The sequence below is a fragment of the Acomys russatus genome, chromosome X (assembly GCF_903995435.1).
Source record: "Acomys russatus chromosome X, mAcoRus1.1, whole genome shotgun sequence".
NCBI lineage: Eukaryota > Metazoa > Chordata > Mammalia > Rodentia > Muridae > Acomys > Acomys russatus.
Window position 1 is genome coordinate 21,657,156 of NC_067169.1, and position 26,710 is coordinate 21,683,865.

At 41.0% G+C, this 26,710-nt stretch overlaps 1 protein-coding gene and 2 pseudogenes across 1 annotated transcript in view; all 3 read right to left on the reverse strand.

Annotated features, from left to right (window-relative positions):
- LOC127184778 (ubiquitin carboxyl-terminal hydrolase 27-like) overlaps positions 1-8,906 on the reverse strand; it is a 42,373-nt gene extending 33,467 nt beyond the window's left edge. Inside the window, exon 1 of the mRNA XM_051141163.1 lies at positions 8,765-8,906. Within this exon, the coding sequence (XP_050997120.1) occupies positions 8,765-8,906 (142 nt within the window). The remainder of the gene's footprint in view (positions 1-8,764) is intronic.
- A 71-nt stretch (positions 8,907-8,977) lies between these two features.
- LOC127184779 (40S ribosomal protein S2-like) lies at positions 8,978-9,816 on the reverse strand (annotated as a pseudogene).
- Positions 9,817-20,016: 10,200 nt separating this feature from the next.
- LOC127184780 (dynein axonemal assembly factor 8-like) lies at positions 20,017-21,476 on the reverse strand (annotated as a pseudogene).
- Positions 21,477-26,710: the final 5,234 nt, after the last annotated feature.

Here is a 26,710-nt window from a genome sequence, read left to right on the forward strand (position 1 = left end):
TACATATCATACTGCTTTCAGAAAATGGCAGCAATAGGTTCTCCTCTAGTGTCCATGACCTCACAGTCATGGGTACCTGATTAGGATTACAGAACCAAACATGAATTACCTATTGATAGAGCCTTAAGTCCAATTAGACACTACCCCTAAGACATAAATGCAGCTATTGCATCCTTAGGGATATCTTGCTGGGCTGGTTATTTTTTTAAAAAATATCTTTTATTGAAAAATAAAATCATTCATATTACATCTCAATTGCTATCCCATCCCGTGCATCCTCTCATTCCTTCCTCCCTCCTGCTTTCACCCCATTCCCCTTCCCTATGACTGTGACTGATGGGGATCTCCTCCCCTTGAATATGATGCTAGGGTATCAAGTTTCTTCTTGGTAGTCTGCTATCCTTCCTCTGAGTGCCATTGGGCCTCCCCATCAAGGGGACATGGACACATAAGGGGCACCAGAGTTTGTGTGAAAGTCAGTCCCCAGTCTCCACTTAACTGTGGAGAATATTCTGTCCCTTGGCTAGATCTGGGTAGGGGTTTGATAATGACTGCACATATTGTCCTTGGTTGGTGCCATAGATCGAGCAGAACCCCTGGGCTCAGATCTGCCCATCATAGTGTTCTTGTAGGTTTCTAGGACCCTCTGGATCCATCTATTTCCCTATTTCCTATATTTCTTCCACCTTAGGGTGTCCTCACCACTATTCCATTTTCCTAGTAAGTGAAGACTTTCATGGGACATACCCCTTGGCCTAGTGTCCAGATATAAGTGAGTATATACTATTTGAGTCTCTCTGCTTCTGGGTTAGCTCACTCATTATGATAATTTCTAGCTCAATCCATTTGTCCACAAATTTCGAAAATTCCTTGTTTTTAATAGCTGAGTAGTATTCCGTAGTGTAAATGTACCACAGTTTCTTTATCCATTCTTCTACTGATGGACATTTAGGCTGTTTCCATGTTCTGGCTATTATGAATAAGGCTGTTATGAACATGGTTGAGCATATGTCCCTGTTGTATGCTGGAGCATCTTCTGGATATATTCCAAGGAGTGGAATAGCTGGGTCTTGAGGAAGCCCTATTCTCAGTTTCCTGAGATAGCGCCAGGCAGATTTCCAAAGTGGCTGCACTAGACTGCTGGGCTGGTTATTGTTATGGTTTGTAGGCTTTCAACTTGAATAGCAGTAATAATCACTTTTCTCCCTCTCAGCTTGCATAGCTCCTTCAGATATGCCAAGATCTGGCCTTCAGGGAGGAGGCTAACAGGCTACTTTCAGCTTGATTCCTCAAAGACCTGTGTCCAAAGTGTCTTCAGCAATAAGATTCAATCTTTAAGTTCTTGGAGGCAACCAAGGGCAACTAGAATGGGTGGTTTGTCATGTGTGGTACTGGTGTTTTTGTAAGATGGTCCATGGCTCTTGAGGAGAAAATTATCACCCCCAAGTGGTATAACTTCTTTAGATTACTTATCTATGTATCCACACACAATATATTCACATACAATATAGCCCATATATGTAATTACAGGTAAATATATTAAAAATCATGGTTTCCCATGGCTTTTCTTTTTTTAAATTTAATTTTATTAATTTATTCAGATTACATCTCAATTGTTATCCCATCCCTTGTATCCTCCCATTCCTCCCTCCCTCCTGCTTTCACCCTATTCCCCTCCCCTAGGTCTATGACAGAGGGGGACCTCCTCCACTAGTATATGGTCATAGGCTATTAAATCTCATCTTGGTAGCCTGCTTATTCTTTCTTTGAATGCCATCAGGCCTCCCCACCAAGGGGAGGTGGTCAAATATGGGGCACCAGAGTTCATGTCAAAGTCAGTCCCCACTCTCCACATAACTGTGGAGAATGTCCTGCCCATTGAGTAGATCAGAGTAGGGGTTCGATGTTTACTATTGTATTGTCCTTGGTTAGTGCAATAGTTTGAGCAGATCCCCCTTGGCCCCAATCTACCCATCATGATGTTCTTCTTGTAGGTTTCTAGGATCCTCTGGGTCCTTCTATTTCCCTATCTCCTATATTTCTCTTATCTAGAGTCTCAGTACGATGCCCTCACATCTGTCCCAATCTCCTGGTAAGTGAAGACTTTGATGGGACATGCCTTTTGGGCTAGTGCCCAATTATAAGTGAGTGTATACCACGTGAGTCTTTCTGCTTCTGGGTTAACTCACTCATTATGATCATTTCTAGTCCCTTCCATTTGTCCACAAATTTCGTTGCCCATGGCTTTTCAAACAATCATTCTGATATTTGCTCCTCTTCCCACCATCTCCATCAATATTGCCTTCCCTCACCCTTTCACAGTTAAAGCTTTCTCATTTTTCCTATTTCCCCACTCATAGCACCTATGTCCTGCTATTCCCCACTTGAGAGTGTTCCTGCCCAGTATAATGTGTTTTGGTCCATTCACTCTCCTGCAAATTCCACTATTTCATTTTGTCTTTCTAGTTGAATGGAATTATTCCAACATATATTTATATGTATATATATGACATTTTGATTATATATGCATCAGTTAGAGGGATGTGGCAATTTTGTACATTATAATAAAAATTGATATCCCAAACATGTAAGACTATTCATTAAGCAATTTAGCATCACTGTACAGTCTGCTGAAAAATTGAAAAGGATTTCTTTTAAATTTATTACACTAAAGCAAATCCATCATATAGATGCAAAAATGAAAAGTGAAGATACCTAAAAAGTACATGAAAATATTTCATATAATTTAGTGTTTGTGAAAGTAAGGCTCATAATATTAGGGGATGGAGAGATGGCTCACTAGTTAAGAGCACTAGATACTATTCTAAAGAACCCTAGTTCAATTCCCAGAACCCACATAGCAGCTCACAACTGCCTATAACTCCAACCCAGATCTGACATCCTCTTCCGGCCTCAAAGGGCACCAAGTGCACATGTGGTGCACAGACATGCATGCAGGCAAAACACCCATACACATAAAAATAAAATAAATAAAGTATTTTTAGAAGAATATAGGACAAAATATTTTATAGAATATAGTGTTTGTAAAAGTTAGACTAATAAATTTGATAAAACAATTTAAAATCTTACTTATAGAAATTGTTCATAAATAATATGGGGAAACATTTTGGAATTAACATATTAATTACATATGAACAATATAAGTTATGGAAAGCACCATGAAAAAGTAATCCTAGAAAAATGAATGAAAATAGTGAATGAATATATATGTTGCTTAAACTCATTTTAAAATTTGATATATCTTTTAAAACTCTTCATCCAACAGATTATAAAGCAAAGAACATGCTTGAAAACACATTAAGGTTGGTAAAAGTATAGGGAAATAGACAATTTAGTAGATGTACAAATAATTTAGGGCCAAATTTAATGGGTATTTTTATTTTGACCATATTTTGTCACCATATTTTGTTACACCTTTTGAATTAGAAATTATGTTTTGACCCTCAACATGTATGTAGCAGATGTGCAGCTTGTTATTCATGTGGGCCCCCTAACAGCAAGAGCAGGAGATGTCTCTGACTCTGTTGCCTGCCTTTGGATCACTTCCCTCTAGCTGGGCTGCCTTATCTGGCTTCAATGGGAAAGGATGTGCTTAGTTCTGCTGTGACTTGCTGTACCAGGGTAGGTTGGTATCCATGAGGGTGGGCCTCCCCTTCTCAGAGGAAAAGGGAAGGGAAGAATGGGAGGATATGAGGGTGCAACTGGGAGGGGAGGAGGAAGGGAGCTTTGATCAAGCTGTAAATTGAATAAATAAATTAATTAAAAAAGAAATTATATTTCTAGAAGTCATCAAATTTATAGCTAATTCATACATTTTATTCCAGAGATCATTCTAAAAATGTCATATATACATTTCATTATCAAGCTATATATACTACCATTAATGCTAATTTACTTATGCTTATTCCATGGGTATATTTTACTTACTTTTTGGCAAGGAATAATATTGTATAATCTCACATCATTTTGGAATCAAGGGTGAACACAGCAAAATAAGATATATTTTAAATTTATGCTAAGTACATTTTAATATACTAATGTTATCCTTAATATAACATTAAAATAAAATTATATATAATCACAATAAAATATACTTATAGTGAAAAGTAAATTTTTAAAAGTTAGCCAACATTTCATTAAGCAACTGACTGAGATAGTTATTACTCTATTTCTTTTTTTGGTTGTGAGCCTAGCATTTAACGGCTGAGTCATCTCCCCAGCCACGTATTTCTTTTTGAAAACATTTGTTGTTACTGGGTTTATTAAAAACTAGATTTTCTGCTAGGCAGTGGTGGTACACATCTTATATCCCAGCACTAGGAAGGCAAAGGCAGGTAGATCTCTGAGTCTGAGGCCAGCATGGTCTACATAGTGAGTTCCAGGACAGCCAGGGCTGTTATACAGTGAGACTCTGTCAAAAAGGCAAAAACAAAAACAAAAACAAAAAACCCCAAAACCCAACAAACCTAGGTTTTCTTACAAGGATTGATAAATATATGTTTACACACAACAATAAAAGGGGTATTGTGATAACATTAATGTTAGAGGAACTGCTGCTGTTGCATTTATACATATACATACATATATATGCATACATACACAAACACACACAACACACACACACACACATACCCACTCATGACAAGACTTTTGTAGTTAAGACAAATTCAACTCAGACTACTATATTTTTTAAGCAATTAACTACGGTGATTAGTTTTATGTCAACTTAATACAAGCTAGACTTATTTATTTTGGATCATGGGACCTCAATTGGGAAAATGCCACCACTACATTAGCCTGTGGGTATCCTTGATGTGTGACTGATGAAGGAAGGCCCACCTCTCCGTGGGTGGTGCCACTCCTGAGCTGAAGGTTCTGGGTGCTATAAGAAAGCAGACTGAGAAAGTCACAAGGGCCAAGCCAGTAAGCAGCCCCCCCACCATGGTCTCTGTATCAGTTCCTGCTCTGTTTGAGTTCCTATCCTGACCTACTTTGGAAAACAGCTGTATGGAAATGTAAGCCAAATAAACTGTTTCCTCTCCAACTTGCTTTGGGTAATGACTTTGTTTGTTTGTTTGTTTATCACAGCAATAAAAAGTCTAACTAAAATACCAACTTTGTAATGAGATGTAACAATTTTTAACCTTTGTTTTTAGATCTCCATGTTTATGTTTCCCTCAGAGATGTGTACTGTTTGAGCTCTTGATCAATTTTCTTTCTGTGTTTAATATAGATAGAGAGTTGTAATGGATTTGAGATTAAAGGAAAAAGTTGTGTTGAAGGAATTTATTTTCCATAATTACCACATATATGATATGCGCGCTGACACACACACACATGCATGCCCCCGCGTGTACACACACACACCCACCCACACACACACCATGGTAGGACGCAATTCAATCATACTTCTTTTAAACATTATGCAATTTAAATTTTAGTAATTTGATGTTTACAACTAGGCATTATTAAATTTTATTTAAAATTAACTGTATTTCTCTAATCCTATGTATATATATACACATACATATATATAATTAGTAATTTTGGGGCTGTGTGCTGTGCTCAGACACTAGCATAGACAACCTTGAATTGGGAATTTTAGTTATTTAAGAACTGCATAGATCTTGTAATCAAGCTGATGAGTCTGTGCTGTGATTTTCGTGCTTTCTACAGTTGTGGAACATATTTCATAGAGCTTGCAGGAAATGAATGACATTACTCACATAATAATTTAGTAACATTTGAACACATTTATATTTCTATATCATTCCTTAAGGGTTCTTATGAGGCTTGTATATATAGAGTGGTCACAGATAGAAAGTGTCTAATAAAATGAGAAAGTTTTTCCTTTTTAATTCACCGATGTTGTAGTAAGGACAAGTCTTGATGAATCAACATAATGAACATTAGATATGAGTATATTTACCTTTATAATTATATTTTATATTTTTTTGGTAATGAGCTCAGCTTTTAACTGCTGAGCCATCTCTCCAGCCCACCCTTAAATTATATTTGAATTTAGATATAAAATAGACATTTTATAGGCAAATGAATTCAAAATACTTTAAAACCATAGTAAAGAAATATAACTTTCAGAAATATATATATATATATATATATATATATATATATATATATATATATATATATATGCCAATATTGCATTATCACCAGTATTTCCCTTTTTAAATGATTTTTTATGTGTATGAGTGCTTTTCTGCATGTATGTTTGTGCACCAGGTATGTGCCTGGTGCCTAAAGAGGTCTGAAAGGGGGTGTTAGACCCTGTGGAACTGGAGTTCCAGGTTGTTACTAGCCACTATGTGAGCATTGGGAACCAAACCTTGGACTCTGCAAGAGTAGCCAGTGCTCTTAAGCCCTGAGTCATCTCTCCAGTGCCAATATCTTGCTATTTTAAGTTTTATCAACATGTAACTGCATACAGTCATGGAGTATGCAATGATATTTTGATGCCTGTATACATTGGCAAATTATCAAACCAGGATAGGTATACTAGCAATCATTTAAAACATTTATCTTTCTTTGGTGGAAAGAATAGTAAAATATTCTCTTGCAGTTGTTTTAAAACATACATCGCTGTGCCTATAGTCATCCTACTGTGTAATATAACACTACTGTGCTACCCCATGTCACTATATCTTCTGACTAGTTGACTAGTTAGCCAATTTCTCATTCACCTTATTTTGTGCTTGCTGTAACTCCTGATAGCCACCTCTACCTCTACTTCTATCAGATCTAATTTTGACATTTCCCTCTACCTCTGTTTCCACCAGATCAAAAATTCGATATTTCACATAAGTGTTTCACTTAACGTAATGTCCTCTATGTTCATGCATGTCCTCATAAATGGCATTCTAACTTTATTTAAAATTGAATACTATTATGCATATCTACCATATTTTTCCACTTCTAATGATTCAATATTGTGGGTATTGTGGTTAAGGCAACAGTGAATGTGTGATTGCAAATGTGTCTTGGGCATACTGATCTCATTTCCTTTGGCTATATTCCCAGTAGGAAGATCGCTGAATCATATGGGTTTTTAAAAATTTTTTTTTTTTAGAACTTCTGTGCTGCTTTCCATAACGGCTTCACTAATTTATTTTCTCATTTATACTGTGCAAACATTCCCTTCCGTTCACACTCTGGTTATTACTTATCTTTTTTTGTGTGTGTTTTTTATTCAATTTTTTAAAATTAATTTATTCTTGTTACATCTCAATGGTTATCCCATCCCTTGTATCCTCCCATTTCTCCCCCGCCCCATTTTCCCATTATTCCCCTCCCCTATGACTGTTCCTGAGGGGGGTTACCTCCCCCTGTATATTCTCATAGGGTATCAAGTCTCTTCTTGGCAACCTGCTGTCCTTCCTCTGAGTGCCACCAGGTCTCCCACTCCAGGGAACATGGTAAAATGTGAGGCACCGGAGTACGTGAGAAAGTCATATCCCAATCTCCACTCAACTGTGGAGAATGTTCTGACCATTGGCTAGATCTGGGAAGGGGTTTAAAGTTTATCTCCTGTATTGTCCTTGGCTGGTGCCTTAGTTTGAGCGGGACCCCTGGGCCCAAATCTGCCTATCATATTGTTCTACTTGTAGGTTTCTAGGACCCTCTGTATCCTTTTATTTTGCTATTCTCCCATGCGTCTCTCATCTAGAGTCTCAATAGGATGTCTTCTCCTCTGTCCCAGTTTCCTGGTTAGTGAAGGCTTTCGTGGGACATGCCCCTTGGGCTAGTATGCAGATATAAGTGAGTATATACCATTTGAGTCTTTCTGCTTCTGGGTTAACTCACTCATTATGATCATTTCTAGCTCAATCCATTTATCCACAAATTTCGGGAATTCCTTGTTTTTAATAGCTGAGTAGTATTCCATAGTGTATATGTACCACAGTTTCTTTATCCACTCTTCTACTGAGGGACACTTAGACTGTTCCCATGTTCTGGCTATTATGAATAAGGCTGCTATGAACATGGTTGAGCAAATGTTCTTGTTGTGAGCTGGAGCATCTTCTGGGTATATTCCAAGGAGTGGAATAGCTGGGTCTTGAGGAATCCCTATTCCCATTTTTCTGAGAAAGCACCAGCTAGATTTCCAAAGTGGCTGTACTAGTTTGCATTCCCACCAGCAATGAAGGAGTGTTCCTCTCTCTCCACATCCTCGCCAGCATGTGGTGTCACTTGAATTTTTGATCTTAGCCATTCTGATGGGTGTAAGATGGAATCTCAGAGTTGTTTTGATTTGCATTTCCCTGATGACTAAGGAGGTTGAGCATTTCTTTAAGTGTTTCTCAGCCATTTGATATTCCTCTGTGGAGAATTCTCTGTTTAGTTCCAAGCCCCATTTCTCAATTGGGTTATTCGGTTTGGTGGTGTTTAGCTTCTTGAGTTCTTTATATATTTTGGATATTAGACCTTTGTCAGATGTAGGGTTGGTGAAGATCTTTTCCCTTTTTATCTTGTTAATAATGACCTCTGTAGCTGATATGGGATGGTGTCTATATCTCATTTAAGGTTTTAAAAAATATTTAAATAAGCCTTGTTTCACCCGGATCTGGGGAGATATCACCCCCTAATCTACCTGGTTACCTTTCTGCCCCCCATCCCATGCCATTTGCTTTAATCATTCTGGACCACTTCCCATCCATCATCCTCATAAATACGTGCACATCTTCTCTCCATGCCATTCTTGTATCTGGTCCACATGGCTCTTTACCCATTCCATGGCGACTCAGCTTCTTTCTTCTCATTTTAGTTTTAATTGCATTTACCTGACTGTTAATAATGTTGGGTATTTCCCCCACATGTCTATCGTCCGTTGCATTAATTTTTTTGGAGGAACGATCATTCAAATCCATGGCACAATTTTCAGTCAAGTTATTACTATTTTTCAGAGTTAATTCACTTTATTTTTCTTGTATAAAAACCCCTATGTGGTAGTCACAGCTGGAGCCTGAGTCCTCTAAACAGAGACTCCTGGTGTGGGTTTTCCCCAGATAGTCAGTGAATTCCTGATAAGGAGACTTGGTGAACACAGTCTCTTTTCAGAGGTCGGGTGTCATGTAGCTGTAGGTCTTGGAGATGGCATCACAGGTAGCCTTGGCAAAGTTGCCCAGGGTAACAGTGCAGCCCCTGGCTGATGTGTAGCAGTCATCAATAATGGCCATCATCAGTAGCTTCTTGGGCAAAGGAGCAAAGATGATATCAGTGCCTCTGGGGCAGGGATGAGACACAGTAAAACAGAGCCACAGTGGCCTGTCACCTTGTATGGAACAGTGTGTGGCTTGCCAAATTTGTTCCCCCAGCAGCCTCTCTGCACAGGGATTGATGGAAAGCTTGACCAAGATGACGGCCCCTTGGATGGCAGTGGCTGCCTCTTTGGAACACTTAACACCAAGACCAACATGACCACTGTAGCCCCTCAATAGCGACAAAAACCTTGAAGCTGGCCCACTAGCCTCCCGTGTCTGCTTCTGCACTGGTCTGCTCTTTAGAACTTAATCCTTTAGGGATGTGCCCAGGAAAATATCAATAATCTCGGATTCCTTAATGGGCAAGACTCTTCTTCAAGGACTTGATCGTCATGTCCTTAACCAGGTGGCCCAGTTTGGTGAGGGGCATCCACTCGTCTTCGGCTTTACCTACACGAGACCCGGGCCTTGACAAAAGCAGTCCTTGGACACTACCACAGTCCCAAATCCTCTGAGGAAGCCGCCAAGCCTTCTGAGGCCCCTGATACTCCGGGCCTACCTGCTGCACCAGCGTCATTTGGCATTTGGTTTTTTTCCCGAGGAGGAAGAAGGGTTTTTGTTTCCTGGCTATTAAGTTATAACTTTTTTGTGTATAAAATATTAACTCATCTGGGCACCGAGGCACACACTTGTAATCCCAGCACTCGGGGAGGAAGAGGCAGGTAATATCTATGTGAGTTTGAAGCCAGCCTGGTCTGCCAAGTGAGTCCAGGACAGCCAAGGCTACACAGAGAAACCCTGTCTCGGAAAAACAACACCAACAAAAACAAACAAAAATTAACCCGATATCAGATATATGGTTTATAAATATTTTCCTCATTTCACAGATTGCCTTTTCATCATGTTGCATTTTGGGGGGTGTGGTTTTGTTTTGTCCTTGCTATTCTGGACTCACTTTGTAGACCAGGCTATCCTCAAACTCATGGCTGGGATTAAAGGCCGGAGCCACCACACCTGGCTTAAGTAGAAAATTCTTAATTATTGTTTCAATCTCATCACTGATTACAGATTTGTTTCTATGCTTTTAGTTTAGTTTTAGTAGCTCACATGTGTCTAGAAGTGTATCCATTTCTTTTGTTTTCCCTATTTTATTATAAAATAACTTCCTCCCAAAATAAAATAATGATCTTCTGAATTTTATCCATATCAATTGTAATGTCCTCCTTATCATCTCTTACTTTATGAATTTGGGTCTTTTTCTTTCCTTTGGTTGGGTTGTTTAAAGGGTTGTCACTTTTTTTGTTTTCCTTTCAAAGATCCAAGTATTTGTTTCACTGATTCTTTGTGCTGCTCTTTGCATTCCTATTTCATTGATGTCTACCCTGTTCCTTCCTACTTTCTTCTCTCTACTAACTCCAGAGTCAGCTTACCCATGTTTTCAAAGACCTTGAGCCACATTCTGAGCTTCAGTATTTGAGATTATCTCTGATGATCTAATGTGAGCATTTCTAGCTATGAATTTACCTCTTAGAACCACTTTTTTCTAGGCAGAGTATCATGTAGTATGCCTTCAAACACAATATGTATCAGAGACTGGCCATGTGCCCCCAATCTGTGTGCCTCCACCTGCCATGAGCCTCCCACCTGTGAGCCTCCACCTGCTGTGTTCTGGGGTTACAAGCTTGTGCCTCCATGCCTGGCTTAGAACCCCTTCCATTGTCTCCCCTTGGTTCTGATAAGCTGTATTTTTTATATCTTTCCTAAGAATTTCTTAAAATTTCTTCTGATTTATTCAGTGATCTTCTGAGTATTCAGTAGTGTGTATTGTTCAATATCCATGAGATTGTATTTTTTTTATAGTTTCTTTTGTGGTTGATTTCTACTCTCACATTATTGCGAGCTGAACAAATACTGGCAAATATTTCAGTTTTCTTGTATTTGTTGAATCACTTTGTGTACTTTAGAGAAATGTTCATGGGCTCCCATGGAGTCATTTGATCTATAGCGTCATTCAATTCTGATGTCTATTGAAGTTTTATCTAAATGATGTGCCTATTGGTGAGAGTAGGGTATTTAACTTAATTGCAGTTATCGTGTTTTGGTCAACATGTCTGGCTATGTTAGTTTTCTGGAAGATGATATAATAAAATGCAGTGCCTGTTTAGGATTTGTATACTACTGTGAAAGATATAATTTGTTAACATGCAGTTGCCCTATTCTTTTCTTTTTTTTTTTTTTTTTTTTTTTTTTTTTTTTTTACCCTATTCTTTTCTAATTTTGACTTTGAATCTACTTTATTGGAAGCAGGAAATGTTAAACTGTCTTAGGTTGGCAGTTCATTTCCTTGGTATATTGATGCTCATCCTTTAGCTCGTCATTACTTGAAGTGTGCTCCTTAAGGGAGAAAGATTTTTAGGAAACTCTTAGCTTGTATACATATTTTGGTAAGAATCCAAATCCATGCGATGAACCTGAATACCTGGGCAAATCAGAGAGGTTTAATTATTTAACTTACAAAACAAATACCAATGTGCCTTTTAATGGTTTATTGAAACAATCAGCTACATGAGTCATGCATCAGAATGGGGGAAGAGTAGACTAGGAGCTTTAAGAGACTGGTCTACACCAGGACCATGGATGATGATGGAGATCTGGGAGGACTAGTGCCACCATCATCATTTTCCTTTTCTTTCATACAGCCAACACGTATGTTTCATTTCATTTGTGTGATTTATAAACGGGTTAAATCCATAAACTGGAAGAGGAAGAAATCTTTCAGACTATGAGCCAGCAGGCGGCACCTGAAGTGTAGTATCACCCTCCAGTGGCCACAGTGGGAACTGACCAGCCCTAGAAACTAATCAAAGGTCTATCCAAAAGATGGAAAGAGGCAGAGTTGAAAATGGGTCTTCTCATGTTCTGACCATGGACTACAGCTAGAAGCTGGCATAAACCCTTCCCTCCTCAAGTTGTTTCTGGTCGTGGTGTTTTATCACATCAGTAGTAACCCCAAGACAGAAACTGGTGTTGTGTTAGTACAAAATTGCTCTTATGGGCTTAACCATGTTTAGGGGGGGTGTGAAGGACCTCAGAGCTTTGGGATGAAAAACCTCCTAGTGCTCAGATGGGTTACCATAGGAACTTGGAAGATAAGGGTGAGAACCTTGTGAATGATGGAGGCCTGGCTTGTGACATTCTTGAAGGGCTAGAACCACCAAATTGAAACCTTTGCTTTGTGGGGATGATTGCTGCTGCTTAGTGAAGAGCCCTAGCTAATGTGACTCCATTTTGTCAGGAGGCACCACCTTGAACCTGCCCTTAAGTTCACCTCTGTTGCTGGGAAGCCACAAACTGTTGCAGGAAGGAACCACCCTAGGCTCGAACCAATCAAGTACCTAACATCCCCAGATGTTATTGATAGATTGCTCACTCATTTCGGGGTCAGGTTCAACCAATCCCCTAGTGCCAGCCCAACCTTGCTAAATGTCAGCCAATCTCATAACTGCAAAACTGGAAACTCCCGGTTTCTTGCTGTAAGCACAATAAAAACCCTGCCTTAAAAAAAAAAAAAAAGAAAAAGAAAATGGGTCTTCTGATGCAGTTCTTCACACACACACACACACACACACACACACACACACACGCGCGCGCGCGCGCGCATGCACACACACACACACGCACGAACAGTTGGCTATTGAGTGTTTTGCTTTACAATAGAATGTAGATTCAGGATTATCACTACATTTACTGAACAAAAATGAAACTAACCGATGCCTATAAGAACAAACAAATGCTCTCTATATAATAACAGAAGCAACTTGTGTCCAATACAGATAGTAGGCAGGATTTGCTTTGGTAAGACAGAAAAGAGGACTCCAGTGCTGCAATATCACTCAGAGGGTATATTTCAACCACTTAAAATATTCTTCTCTCAGATCATGACATAGTCTTAGGTTAGAATCAACAGCTGAGAATCGCCTCTACTTAAAGTAAACAGCATGATCATGTGATGTGTGTATACACAGTGTAATGGGGTCCAAAACCAAGAAAAAGGGCATAGCCATCAACTCACTCCACCATCTTTTGGGAGTGAAAATAATTCAAATCCACTCTCCAAGAAATTTTGAACTATGACACAGAATAGTAATAACTGTAGTGATCATGATGTCACTACATTACTTTATACTACACTACATATCCAGAACATTTTCATCTTATAAATGAAGCTTTCACCAACATTTCCTCATCTATAAGCTTCTGGAAAGTACCATTTTATTGTCTACTGCCATGGATTAGATTGCTGTAGATTCATGCATAAGCGATATCAATACAGTATTTATTTTACTATGTCTGGCTTATTTCATTTAGGATATGTCCTTCATCAGTCTGCATCCAGGGTTTCACATACTGAAGAACTTTTCTTTTTTATATTTTATTTGTTTTTAATTAATTCATTCAGATTACATCTCAATTGTTATTCCCTCAATTGTATCTTTCCGTTCCTCCCTCCCTCCCATTTTCACCCTATTCCCCTCCCCTAGGTCTATGACCAAGGGGGACCTCCTCACCCATTATATGGTCATAGGCTATCAAGTCTCATCTTGGTAGCCTGCTTACCCTTCCTCTGAGTGCCACCCGGCCTTGCAAACAAGGGAAAGTAGTCAAATATGGGGCACCAAAATTCATGACAGAGTCAGCCCCCGCTCTCCACACACCTGTGGAGAATGTGCTGCCCATTGGCTAGATCTGAGTAGGGGTTCAATGTTTACTGCATGTATTGTCCTTGGTTGGTGCCATAGTTTGAGCAGACCCCCCTGGGTCCAGATCTGCCTGTCATGATGGAAGAACTTTTCTTTTTTATATTTGTATTTTTCTCTTATACACAGGAATGTATACTCATAGCTGTATGACTATATATTTTATTGTATTTATGCATTGATCTGGCCATGAACATGTAAGTTGCTTGCAAATCTTAACTATTATTATTTCAATGAGCATGGGAATGCAGATAACTGTGCAAGATATTGATTTGATTTCTTTTTATCTAGTTATGTACCCCAAATAGAATTACTGATTCTGTTAGTTACTATTGTCATTGCTGTAGAAAAAGCAACTTAAGGGCTAGAAAACAGAATCAACTGCCTTGCCTGATGACCTGAGTTCTATTCTTGGAACCCATATGGTAAAAGAAGAGAACCAACTCCCTATGGTTTGTCTTCTGAACATAGCACATGTGCCCCTGACTCCTGCCCTGTCCAAAACAAACAAATGTCAAATGAAAGGGAGGGTTAAAATGCATCATCAAGTACACGTGCTTGCCACCAAGCCTCATGAGCCAAGTTCAATGCCTGTATCCCACAGTGGAAGGAAATAACTAAATCCTGAGGGTTGTCCTCTGGCCTCTACATAGGCAATGTAACACACTGTCCTACTACCACCTCCACACCAAAGTAAGGGCAAAAGTATTTTAAGGAAGGAAGAGTTGATTTGGGGTCACAGTCTGAGAGCAAAGTTCATTATAGTGGGGAAAGCATGGTGGTAAGTGGTCACACCGTATCCATAGTCAGGTAGTATAAGGACATGAATGTGGTGTTCAGGTCACTTTCTCCTTTTTATTCAGCCCATAACCCCAGCCCATGGAATATTGTTGTCTCCATTCAAGAAGCAAGTTCAGTTAGACTAATCTATATAATCCTTCACATGGCCAGAAGTTTTTCTCCTGGATGAATCTAGATGCTGCTGAGTTGACAGTGAATAGTAACCATCACACCTTTACTCCTTGCCTACTTGATACTCAAATGTACCCCTTAAGCAGTAACCCTTGACCCTTTGTCACCACAGGCTCATGGCGATCTCCTTGAAAAGTCAATGAAGTCTAGCAATTCTAATACTAAATTTCCAAAGTCTGAGCTGGAGGGATGGCTCAGCAGTTAAGAGTGCTTATTGATCTTGTAGAAGACATAGATTCAAAGGCCCATCGCTCACATGGAAACTCATAACCATCTGTTAACTCTAGTCTCAAGGAATCTGATGACCTCTTCTGACTTCCAACAGCTCCTGCATGCATATGGTGCTCATACATACACTTAGGTACCACACACACACACACACACACACACACACACACACAGATAGATAGTTAGTTAGATAGATAGATAGATAGAGAGAGAGAGAGAGAGAGAGAGAGAGAGAGAGAGAATAAAAGTTCAAGGTTCATCTGTTACTAAAGGCAGTGTCTTAACTGTGAATTCCTGTAAAATTAAAAACAAATTGTTCCCTTTAATATACAACAATGCAGAATAAACATTGTATTCCAAACTGGAAGAGTTTGGGGTTGAATGAGAAATGTCCCTTCCAGGCTCATAGGCTCATGTATTTGAATGCGTGGACTGCATGTAGGGAGTTATAGAACCTTTAGGATGTGCAGCTTTGCTGGAAGAATTACAGAAATGTGGGGCAGGCTTTAAGGGTTTGTAACTTTGCCCCACTTCTCTCTCTCTCTCTCTCTCTCTCTCTCTCTCTCTCTCTCTCTCTCTCTCTCTCTCTCTCTCCCTCCTCCTCTCGCCTCTCCCTCCTCTCTTCTCTCTCTCTCCTCTCCTCCTCCTCTCTCTCTCTCTCTCTCCTCTCTCTCTCGCTCTCTCTCTCTCTCTCTCTCTCTCTCTCTCTCTCTCTCTCTCTCTCTCTCTCTCTCTCCTCCCCTCTCCCCCTCTCTCTTTCTCTCTCTCTCTCCCCTGTGTGAGGATGAAAACAGTCCCACATCTTTGTCAGCGTTAGATTTTTCTCCACATAAAGGGCCTAAATGCTGTGATTAGATCTAGTATTTTTGGTGTTTTCAAAAGCTAGGAGCCACAGGGCAGAAAGGCAGAAGGAGGTGGGTGCAAAATATAATGCCTGGTGGCTTGAGAGAATCATGGCTATAAGGTGAGTGGTCCCATCAGCTCCCACCGACCCAAAGTGCAGCTACAGGCCTAGTGCCCATTCTCTGTTGGCTTCAATCTCATCATTTCTACAGCTGAAGTAATTATGCTCTTTGCCTTAAGGGGCTCTTCATGGGTGGAGTGATGCTGAAGACTTGAGAAAGAAGGTTTGTTTCAAGAGTAGAAATGGGTCAAAGTGGAGAAGAGGTGATGCGAGGTAATTGAGACACAGGCAAAGTTACCTTCCAGCCAAGAGAAGCTATAAGGCTGTGATTAGAGACATGGGCTCAGCTCCAGGGGAGGTCATCCATGGGATGATCACTTGCCGGTGTTGTTTCTGCTGCTTTCTAGCTTTCTAGTGTTCCTTTTTCTCTTGAGCTCTGTGATCTCTGACTCATGCGATGTAGGGCCTAAATGGCTGTCATTAGAGCAGTGAGCCAAATCCCAACAGCCACCAAGTTGACATGGATGTATCTAGCAGTGACACACAGGGTCTCAGCTGATATGATGTTATTTACCATCACCATTGTTTATTCAACCATTCTTCATTGGGAAGGCTAAACCTTGTTTGACTTGCCTTTATACCATTCTGAATGAGCTGAGGTGGATACTCCTGTGCATGCAATAATGGTCAGACAGTCCTTAATTTTAATGGCTTAAATCTGCAAACAATGCAATTATGCATCAACAAGAAAGTACATGACTAAATTGTATTATATTGAAACTTTGGAATCCTGTACATCTATGAGATGGGCCAAAGAAAGCTATATTCATAATGGAAAAAGGACCAAGGTAGTTATTAACAAGGCACATTATATAATGCACATAAGTGATTTAACTTATGGCGGTTTATGACTTTTCTAATTCAGCTTCTCTTGTGATAAAATATTGATCCAAACCAGCTTTGGGAGAAAAATGTTGTTGTTGTTGTTGCTAATGACTCATGGGTCACAATCTACCATGAATGGAAGTCAGGGCAGGAGCCTGGAAGCAAGAACTGAAGCAGAGATCATGGAAGAATCCTGCTTACTGCTTGCCTCCCATGGCTTGCTCAGCCTCTGGCCTTTTTTTATTTTTATTTTTGAAATTGCAGCAGAGTTTATTTTCTTTAAAATTTTTTTATTAAAAATTAAAAAAAATTACATATACATTTATATTATTACACATATATACAACAAATTACCTATAGCAAGAAAAACCATGACACAATCAGAAATTATATAAATGGTACATTCTTAGTGTTTTGGTTATTTGTATTTGACAGCCTTGAAGAAATCATCTTTCCTATCTTGGTACGTCTTAAATTCTGAATGTAAATCAATATCTATAATATCTCATCATTATCAACTTAAAACATCTATCTAGACCTAAAAAAATCTTAACTCCTAAACAACTAAGCTTAACTGTAAAACTATGCTATCTGGTCTTCAACCCCGTCAGTGACTTGAAAAGGAATAAAATTAATTACCTGAGTATACTGAGAGCAGGTTAGCATCTTCCAAAATGAGAAGATGACAGAGACAGTTTGCTACCTGAATAGTCACCTCAAACTCTCTAAAACTTTGGAGCATCATCTTCAGCCTTCTGGACCAATATATATCTGACAGACATATTTGTGAGACAAGAACTATTGAGGACTTGCTTTCCTGTCTTGGCAGAGTTTGGCTGTCGACTCTGCCTGTGTACAAACTTGCCATTTTTTAGGCAGAATTCTGGGGTAGAAATGAGGACATCTGCCTGGTGGCTTGTTTGCCACATTTGAAGCCACCTTCATAAGGAGGTTCTTTGATGCTCATCATCGTCTTTGAGTTAGGCTGTGTGTTGTCAGGAGTTATCCTGTTTCATCGTTAGTGAATCTTTAAAATAAAAAAAAAATTAATGCCATTTTCTGTATGTCTCTGAGGTTTTTAAAGACTTTATCTAACTATTTTACCTAATCTTTCTATAGAACCATACCTATTTGTTGCATCTAAGATGTATATCCTTGTGATAAAAATAGACTAGTAATTCATATGACCAGGATTTGATCAACTAACAATTAACTTGTATAACTTACTTAATCCTAAACAGCCTGAAGTAGCACTTTCAAAGTATTGGAAGTAAACTTTGTATTATAATTGAGTTATATGGGTATAATACCTCATATTAGAGTAGAAATGTATATAATGTGTGTGAAAAATAATATTACATTTGAATTCTATACCACTGTATCTAAAATTAAACATATTTTGCATCTATATACAAAATTCTATACCAGTGAACTAAAATAACCTTGTGAGTGACTATTGAGGCATTAAGTTGAAGAGTAGATTCACTAATCTACTTTTTGTTCTATCTTCCCTATATATTTCTACATTCCTCATTCTTTCTTTTCAACCCCTATCTCCAAACCTAAGAATGGAAAATAAAGGAAAGGAGAGACATCCTGGCATGCAACCTTGCTTTCTCTCTAAATAAGATGAATAATAACTTATAACCAACTCCCATTTAAAATAAACCTCTATAGCCCAAGAGAGCAGCCCAAAACCTACATGACCCCCCTTAAAGGAAATGGGGCATCGTTATCTTAAGGTTTCTTCTGGCTGATTTGGGACAAATAATACATTTGTAGGGGGCAAATAAAATTGGGAAAATAGTTAAATAAGCTAGGAATAGCATTTCTAAATGTTGAGAAATCCCAGGCTTTTCTATCACTGTGAGTCATTATCTACAAACTTCCTAACATGAAGTTGAGTGGAGCTCGGGGAAAGTGGGTTTAGGGACAGTGGACACCTTTGCTCTTGATGGCTAAGTGCTTGAGGTGGAGGCTGTTGGGCAGAGGGTAGACCCGTGCTGCCCTGAAGTTCAAGCAAGGGACCTCTTTACATGGGCAGGGTAGCCTGACTCCCTCTTACAGGGAGGATGCCTGTGGACTTGGTGGAGGCCTGGCTTGCATGTGGTCTCTAAAGGACATGTCTTGGGTTGGGACTGATGATTGCGTTACCTGTGGTCATATGAAGCAGAGTTAGAGGATCAGGATCCTATGAGCTTGATGCTAGTTACCAGTGACTGTTGTTCATGATTCTGCCCTTTGTGTGGCTAAGGGCAGTGGCACCACCCCCCAGATGCCAAGTATCTTGCCATGCCACTTCAGCCCTGTCTTAGTAAGTAGTGTTTTCTCTGTTCTTCCATGGAGCAGTCAGGGCAGACTCTTGGGAAATGATGTGGCAGGAGACCAAAGGGGCTGAGAAAACCCCTAATGATGGAGTCTGCTGGGTACTGGGTGGGGGTGGGGCAAGGGTATGAGTCTTGCAAAGTAACTAAGTGTCCCCTGTAGGGACCTGGCCTTGGCTGGTCACACATCTTTCATTTGGGCACCAAGGAGGGGGAGTGTTAGAACTCCCAGGAAGTATGGTGTTCCACCCAGACTAGCAAAGAGCAGCGTCACTTATGTGTGTCCTGGTTAAAGAAAGAAAGCACATTTCAGTTATTGCTCCCATTTCTAAAAAGTACATCAGATCTGCATGGGTGTGGACATGTGTGTCAACTTAGGCACATGAAATACCAGGAATCCAGGAACCTGGGGGAAGTTTCTATAGGAAATAGTAACTATGTCTAAATATGGGATGAGATATAAACTCAGTGCTAGGGTAACTGCCTAGTATATGCATTAGGCCCTGGATGCAGTTCCCAACACCACAGCAGCAACAACAAAAAAAAGGGTAAATATGTTTGTACTGGCTGGACGGGATCTAGAGTGAGGACCCCAGCCCATGGAGGCCCGTGCATTAGAAATAGCTGGACTGTAGAGGAACCACCAGGGCTGCCTGAGTAGAAAGTCTGCCACCCGACCTGCTTTTCAGGTCCTTTACCTGAGTTGCTTATAGCTGGCCCATAGCCTGTAGCAGCACCTCTCTGGCTGGCTCCGTCCAAAGAGGGTCCCCTAGATCTGGGGCACTCTGCTTCTCAGTCCAGAATGGTATGTGTTTCTTCCTCCCAGTTTGTGATTCAGCTGTATCTTCTGCAGCCCAAGCCTTCCGGCCTCTATGACTATCACTGATAGACAGTTGGGGTGCAACTTCCGGAATGCCCTCAGCTGCTGGAGAAGCTGGCTCTTCCCAGTACAGTCCCTTGGTTCCCTGGAAGATGCCACCTGTACTGAACCTGCTGTCTCCACTTATCCTCCTCACAGTCAGAAGGTCTATGTTCAGAGTTCTCCTGGGACTGTCATTCTTGTGGTTTGGATGGCTCTATCTGCTGCAGGTCAATGAAGATGGCGAGAGGCTCTCTCTTCAGCCTCCTACTCTCTGCCAGCGTCTGGATTAGGTCAGTTTGAATGCCAGGGTGTGCTGAAACACTTCTGCTTCTGGCTTTCTGCTCTTCTGCATCTTGGAGCTTGGCAGCGGATACCTTACAGATATGGTTGAAGACTCTGGACTGAGTGGCACACAGGAGGGCTAGCTGCTTGCTTCATGGGTGTGCCCTGGGTCTTGCCAGTGATCAGCTAAGCACCATGCAGTTCTAGGTACAGTGTCAGCCTGGCTGTCTTCTCACCCTGGCAGGCTCTAAAGGATGCAATCCAAAGTCCAGCTTTCAAGATGCTGGAGTGAGAGCACTGGCCATCCTTCTGGATAACTACTCTGAGGCTGCTTCCTGCCAGGGCCCTGACTCTGCAGCCTGGCGTTGGTCACTAGAGGCTGGGCTCTGGGCAGCCTGGCTCACTTTTTGAAGGAGATCTCTCTCTATCATCTTCTTCCTCTCCCTGCGGAGGGCTCTGTGCTTTGCAAACTGTCTAACATCAGTGTCTGAGGGCTCTGTCTTCAGCACTCCTTCCAAAGGAAAGGCAGCTTCTTTCTCCTGGGAATGCCATGGAGGACTCTGAGATCCTTTGGGGTTAGACGGGCTTCTAAGGTTGTCTTGCGGCCTCAGAGATACCTCCTCAGCATTCACAAGAATAGGGCTGCTCTTTGACACAGCTCTGGTAAGACCAGGCAGGGCCTCTTCTTTTCTGAGGGGCCAAGTCCTTCTGTCTTAACTTCTGTTCACTTCTGGGTTCTATGGCTAGTCTGCTAGGAACCAGAAGTGGCTCAGGTGAAGAACTCCTCCCTGCAGCAACCCAGGTTCCAGACTCATCAACACAAACAGGCTCTTCAGCCAGCTCCACAGCCAGGACTGGAATCAGGAGGGGCTTGTTTCACTGAAAGATGAAGGGGTATTCTTCTTCACTGTTGGACAGGGAGGAGTCTGAGTCCAGGGATGACAGCTAGTCTGTGAAAGCCTTAAGGATTGCATACCAGGGAGAAACTGGCAAGGACACCATAGATTTGTCTTTGGATGTCATGGGGGAGGGCAGAGTTCAAAGGATGCTATTTTTGTATGTCATCATCAGAGGAGCCCTCGGGCCACTCTACTGATCCACTTGGCCTGTCCCCAGACTAAGGAAAGCCACTCACTCACCACAGCCTGGCCAGCACCTGTTCCTCACTGGGCACTGCCCACCTCTCTCTCAGCCTGTGTTCTTACACAACCCAGTATCATCGGTCCACAGTATATACAGGACTCTCCCATATTAAACATCAATCAAGATAATCCAACACAATCCTGCCAAGAGGTCAGTCTGATGGAAGCAATGAATCAACAGAAGAGTTGTCTTCCCAGATGACTCCAGTTTGTAACAAACACCAACGAGAACACCCATTTTCATTCTGGCAGGATTTGCAGTGGGTGCACATGTGACTGCTGACTCACAAGCTTCTTTCATACAGAATACATTGTGCATGGTCCCAATTCATTGCTAGAGAAATAAATTGAATTATTCCACAGGAGGGTACATGCAGGGAGCTAGACTTTCATCTGATTGTGCTACATGTGCCTTTTCCCTTGCTTGGCTTTGGTTTAAATCATTGTATTGTAGTAATCTTAATCATGACAACTACCTCATAATTTTCATGAGTTCTACCAAATCATTAACCTTGGGAGGAACTGCAGACAAAAATGGCTACGTATTCAAAAGTTGCATTAGATCAGGCTTATTCCTCATCATCTCTGAGATTTTTTTCTTTGCTGTACTGTCTGCATTGTCAAATGTTAGTATTAGCTCTTGTTTTAGTTATTACTGAAGTTTGATAATTCTATATGTCTGCACACATTTATAGCCTACATGTAGTATTATGTGAGATGTATTACATGCCCAACCCAGTCTGGTCTGTCTTTTCTCAACCTATTTCACGATCCTTGACAGTGATGAATATACACCTTTCTTCTGTCTGGGTTTCATTTCTATTTCCTATTTACTAAGTTCTTTGGGCACAGTAAGCATTATTTTTGTTCCTTGAACATTTCTTGTGTCATTAAAAATTAATCTATTGCAGTTTCATTGTATCTCTTTTGCAAACCTTTGAAAGTAGTTCATCTCATAGTTAAAATATAAATATTTAACTCTGAATAGACTGCATAGAATCAGTGTCTACTACTTTGCATGGAATATCAAAATCTCAGCACCATATGGCATCTTTGGACTCCTCTTTTCTATTATATGCAGCAACACAACATTGAAGCTCAGTCACACAATGTTTAAAGTTTTGATTTCATCTTTCGGGGATGTTTTAAGGAAGGTCAAAACAAGAGACTGTTGTATCATCTAAATAGCTTCCATGTCTGTTGCACTCTTCATTTCAGGAGTGCTGCGTTTTCTCTGCTACCATTTTGATTCTGTCTGAAGACTTTCTACACTTTAGTTCTGTAAGCCAGCATTCTCGACCCACCTGCCACTTATACACCAGTGTCATTTTTTTTGCACCTACTTTTTTGAAGAATGCTTTTGCTGGATGTTGCATTCATAGTAGATAGTTCTTTCTTAATGATTTGAAAATTATTTCTTTGGAATACTCATGATTTCTGATGGGAAAACTGGACTCCTTTGAATCAGTGCTTTCTAATAAGGCAGTTTGTACTTTCCTCCTACTTTCTGTAAATAGTTTTGTCACTGCTATAATCTTCTACAGGTTGTTTATGTTTGAATAGTTGTGTGTTCCTACATCTCTTCTTCTTAGGGTTACTAAGATGCCTTAAATATATAGACTTATATTATAAATCTATATATTTGTTACATTGCATTTAGCCACCAGCAAAACAAAAACATTTTACACCATCAGAGTCTTTCTCCTCCCTTCCAAATGTTTTCATGAAATCGATCATAAGCTTTTGGTACTCTTCACAGGCTCTTAAAGTTATACTGTCTTATTTTTGTTTTAGTCTCTTTCTCCGTTTTTCAGCTTTGAGAATTTCTAGTTATGCAGTCACACATTTGTTGGTATTTGTTTCCATTCTGGTCTTCTAAAACACACACACACACACACACACACACACACACACACACACACACACACACACACACACTGAATGTGCACTCACTAATGAGTATAGGGGAACCCAAGGAAACCAGCAGAGGGCATCGTACCCCCCATGGAACTTGAGCTATAGGTGGTTTTGATTCACCTAATATGAATGCTGGAACCAAACTCAGGTTCTCAGGAAGAGCAGCAAGTATTGTTATCTGCTAAGCCATCTCCCCAGCCCCTCACTCTGGTTTTGAAACCCATTCATAGATACACGTGTTTGGACTTTTGCTGTAGTTAGTTTTCTATTCCTTTGACAGAAGATCATAAGCAAAAGTAACAGGGCAGGGAGCAGGGGAAAGGATTCATTTCAGCTTACAATTCTCAAGTTACAATCCATCAGTGAAGGAACTCAAGGCAGGAACCTGAAACTGGAACTGAAGCAGAGACTATGAGGGAAAGCTGTTTACTGACTTGCTCCTCATGGCTTACTCAACCTGATTTCCTATAGCACTCCAGAGAGGATGCAGTGGCCATAGAGGAGTGCTTCTTACTGGCTTGCTTCTTGTGTCTGGCTCAGCCTGCTTTCTTATAGAACCCAGGACCACCAGGCCAGGAGTGACACCTGCAACAGTGAGTTGGGCCATCTTACATCTCATCAACAATTTTCATGCACCACAGGTTTGCCCACTGAGACTCCCTATTCCAAAATGACTCTAGCTTGTATCAAGGTGATAGGTGATAGCACAATCTACAGACTTCATATGTTTCCCTTGTAAAATTTCCATTGGGACCTTCCTTAACTCTCTCTGTCTCTGTCTCTGTCTATCTCTTCCTTTGTGTGTGTGTGTGTGTGTGTGTGTGTGTGTGTGTGTCCATCTGTGTGTCTATGCATGTGTGTTTTTGAACGATTCTCTTTTTTATGTTTAGATGCAAGGTCTCTGGGATTGGAGTTTGGAACACTTTGAAAATAACGACCTTAAAGAATTAATTCAGCAGTTTGTTCATCTCTGTCTGTTGGCAACTGTACTCTGGCAAGTGTCTTCTCCATCTGAGTGGAATGGCTCTGGTTCACTATTTTCTAACTTTTCTGAGTTGCACCCTCAGCACCATGAAAAATACAAGAAAGAAAATAATACTCTTCTAAGACTAACTGTATAAACAAATGGGAATCTTTACATTTGTCTTCGATGCTACATAGAAGCATGCGTATTCCTCACAAATAAATGTGTGAGGAAAATATGTGGCTGGTGAACTTCTCAACAGAAAGCTTGGTTTGACCACAACCACCACCACCACCACCACCACCACCATCATCAAAATGCTAGAATACCAAGGGGGAGACAAAGCAATAAAAGAGTTTTTTAAAAAACATGGCAAGTGTGCTTTTTACTCTATCTGGAGACATGATGAGTAGGAGAAAAAGAGATCTTCTGGAATTAGCAGTGCTGGGACACTGTCTGATGAAAGCCTACAGTCAGGAATGGTAGACCCAGAGTCTCATAGCCTCCAAGTGTTGAGGGGTGGAGGGATTGTTCCAGGCTAAACAACCCAGGGAGTTATGCTTGCTAGTACTGGGGTTGAAGGCTTATTCCAGAAGGATTTAAAGCCCTGTGTCTGTGGCACACTCCAGCCATTACAAGCCTTGATTTTCAGCAACAGGGAGGAGCAGAGCTAGGAGACACTCCAAAGTTAGACATTTCTTCCTCAGGATGCTTGGTTCCTGATTTGCATTTACAGTGTTGGGACCCTTGGCCATTCCAGGAACCTTGAACACTTTCATAGATATAGACCCCACCCTTTCTCATCTCTAGGTCCTCGCAGCCTCTGACTTTCTTCAGCGTTAAGGCTCTGCCTCCTCTGTCTTTCTGTTGTCTCTTGTTGCATCCTCCCCTTCTGCTGCCCACCACTTCTGCCCCAGCCTGTTTCTCCCAAGACAGGCTTTTCCGGTGCCCTCTTGCTGCCACTGGTGCTACCACAAGGACTGCTGCCTCTTGCTGCCATCTCCTCTACCTAGGCTATGAGCATAGCCTGCTGGGTCATGAAAAACAGAAAAAAAAAAAACCCAGACTCAAACTTGGCAAAGAAAGACCATAAGGGACATTTTCTAATGGACCTACCATCACAATGGCAGAGGTCAAGCTAACCCAGAATGTGAATCAAGCTGCCGTCTCCTACAGCAAGAATGGGGGTGTGGGAAATGTGTTTGCACCAGTAACTGCACAACCCTTCATGCCAGTGGAGCTCTGTGAGCCGCACCACCAGCAGCCATCACTCTGGGCCAGGAGGGGAAGTGTTGCCCTCTGGCCTGGGTGAAAGTGGCTGCACAGCCTTCCAAGGGAGATGCCTGGGGCTGAGATGCCAAAATGCAAACCCAGAGAGAAATCTCTTAAAGCTATTTGAGCACACCCTGGCTTGCAGAGAACATTCTGGAGCTGGATTGGCATGCATATGTCTCTGCACCGCAGCCGGCTCCAGGCATCTGTGCAGTGTCCCAAGCCCCCTGGCTACAACCAGGGGGTTTTGCCAATCTTTCAGATGGCAGCTGCTGAGGGTGATGGGCACAAGGGGACAGCCTGTGACCAAGTCCGTTCTGGCCAGTCTGAGTGAGTCACACAGACAACATTCAGAGGTGTTTACAGTAGAGCCAAGGAAAGCTTCAAATAGCACTAACAATTCTAGCATTTGACAGCACTTAAAGATTATTTAACAATGACAAATGGGGCATAATATCCCAGGGCTGGAGTGAGAGGCGGGTCCCTCTTATCCGTCTCAGAAGGACAAGTAGTACTTGGCATTTGAGACATAATTTACTAAAAGTAATCATGTGGGATGGTAAGCAGAAAAGGCCAGGCATTTTAACAGGAGACAGTAAATGGGGGACGTAGGTCTAAAAGTGACCTGAGGTGTAAAAGGACTTCTAAAGAGCAATGGGAAATGCAGTGACCACCGTGGCTCCTTACTGCTCTGCTCTGTCTAGTTAGATCACAGATTAATGCGAACAAAGAGGCACTGTAGAAATCAAGCATGGATGCTTTTGTTCTATGGCAGTGAGCAAGGCTTTAGACCACAGGACAGAAATCCCAGAAGGCAGCATGGCAATGAAGGCTTAGTGCACATATAAAACGCTCCAACTGAAGCCAGGTGTGGTGTTGCAAGTATTTAATCCCTGTGCCCAGCAGGCAGAGGCAGGTCCATCTCCATGAGTTGGAGGCCAGCATCATCTACAGAGTGAATC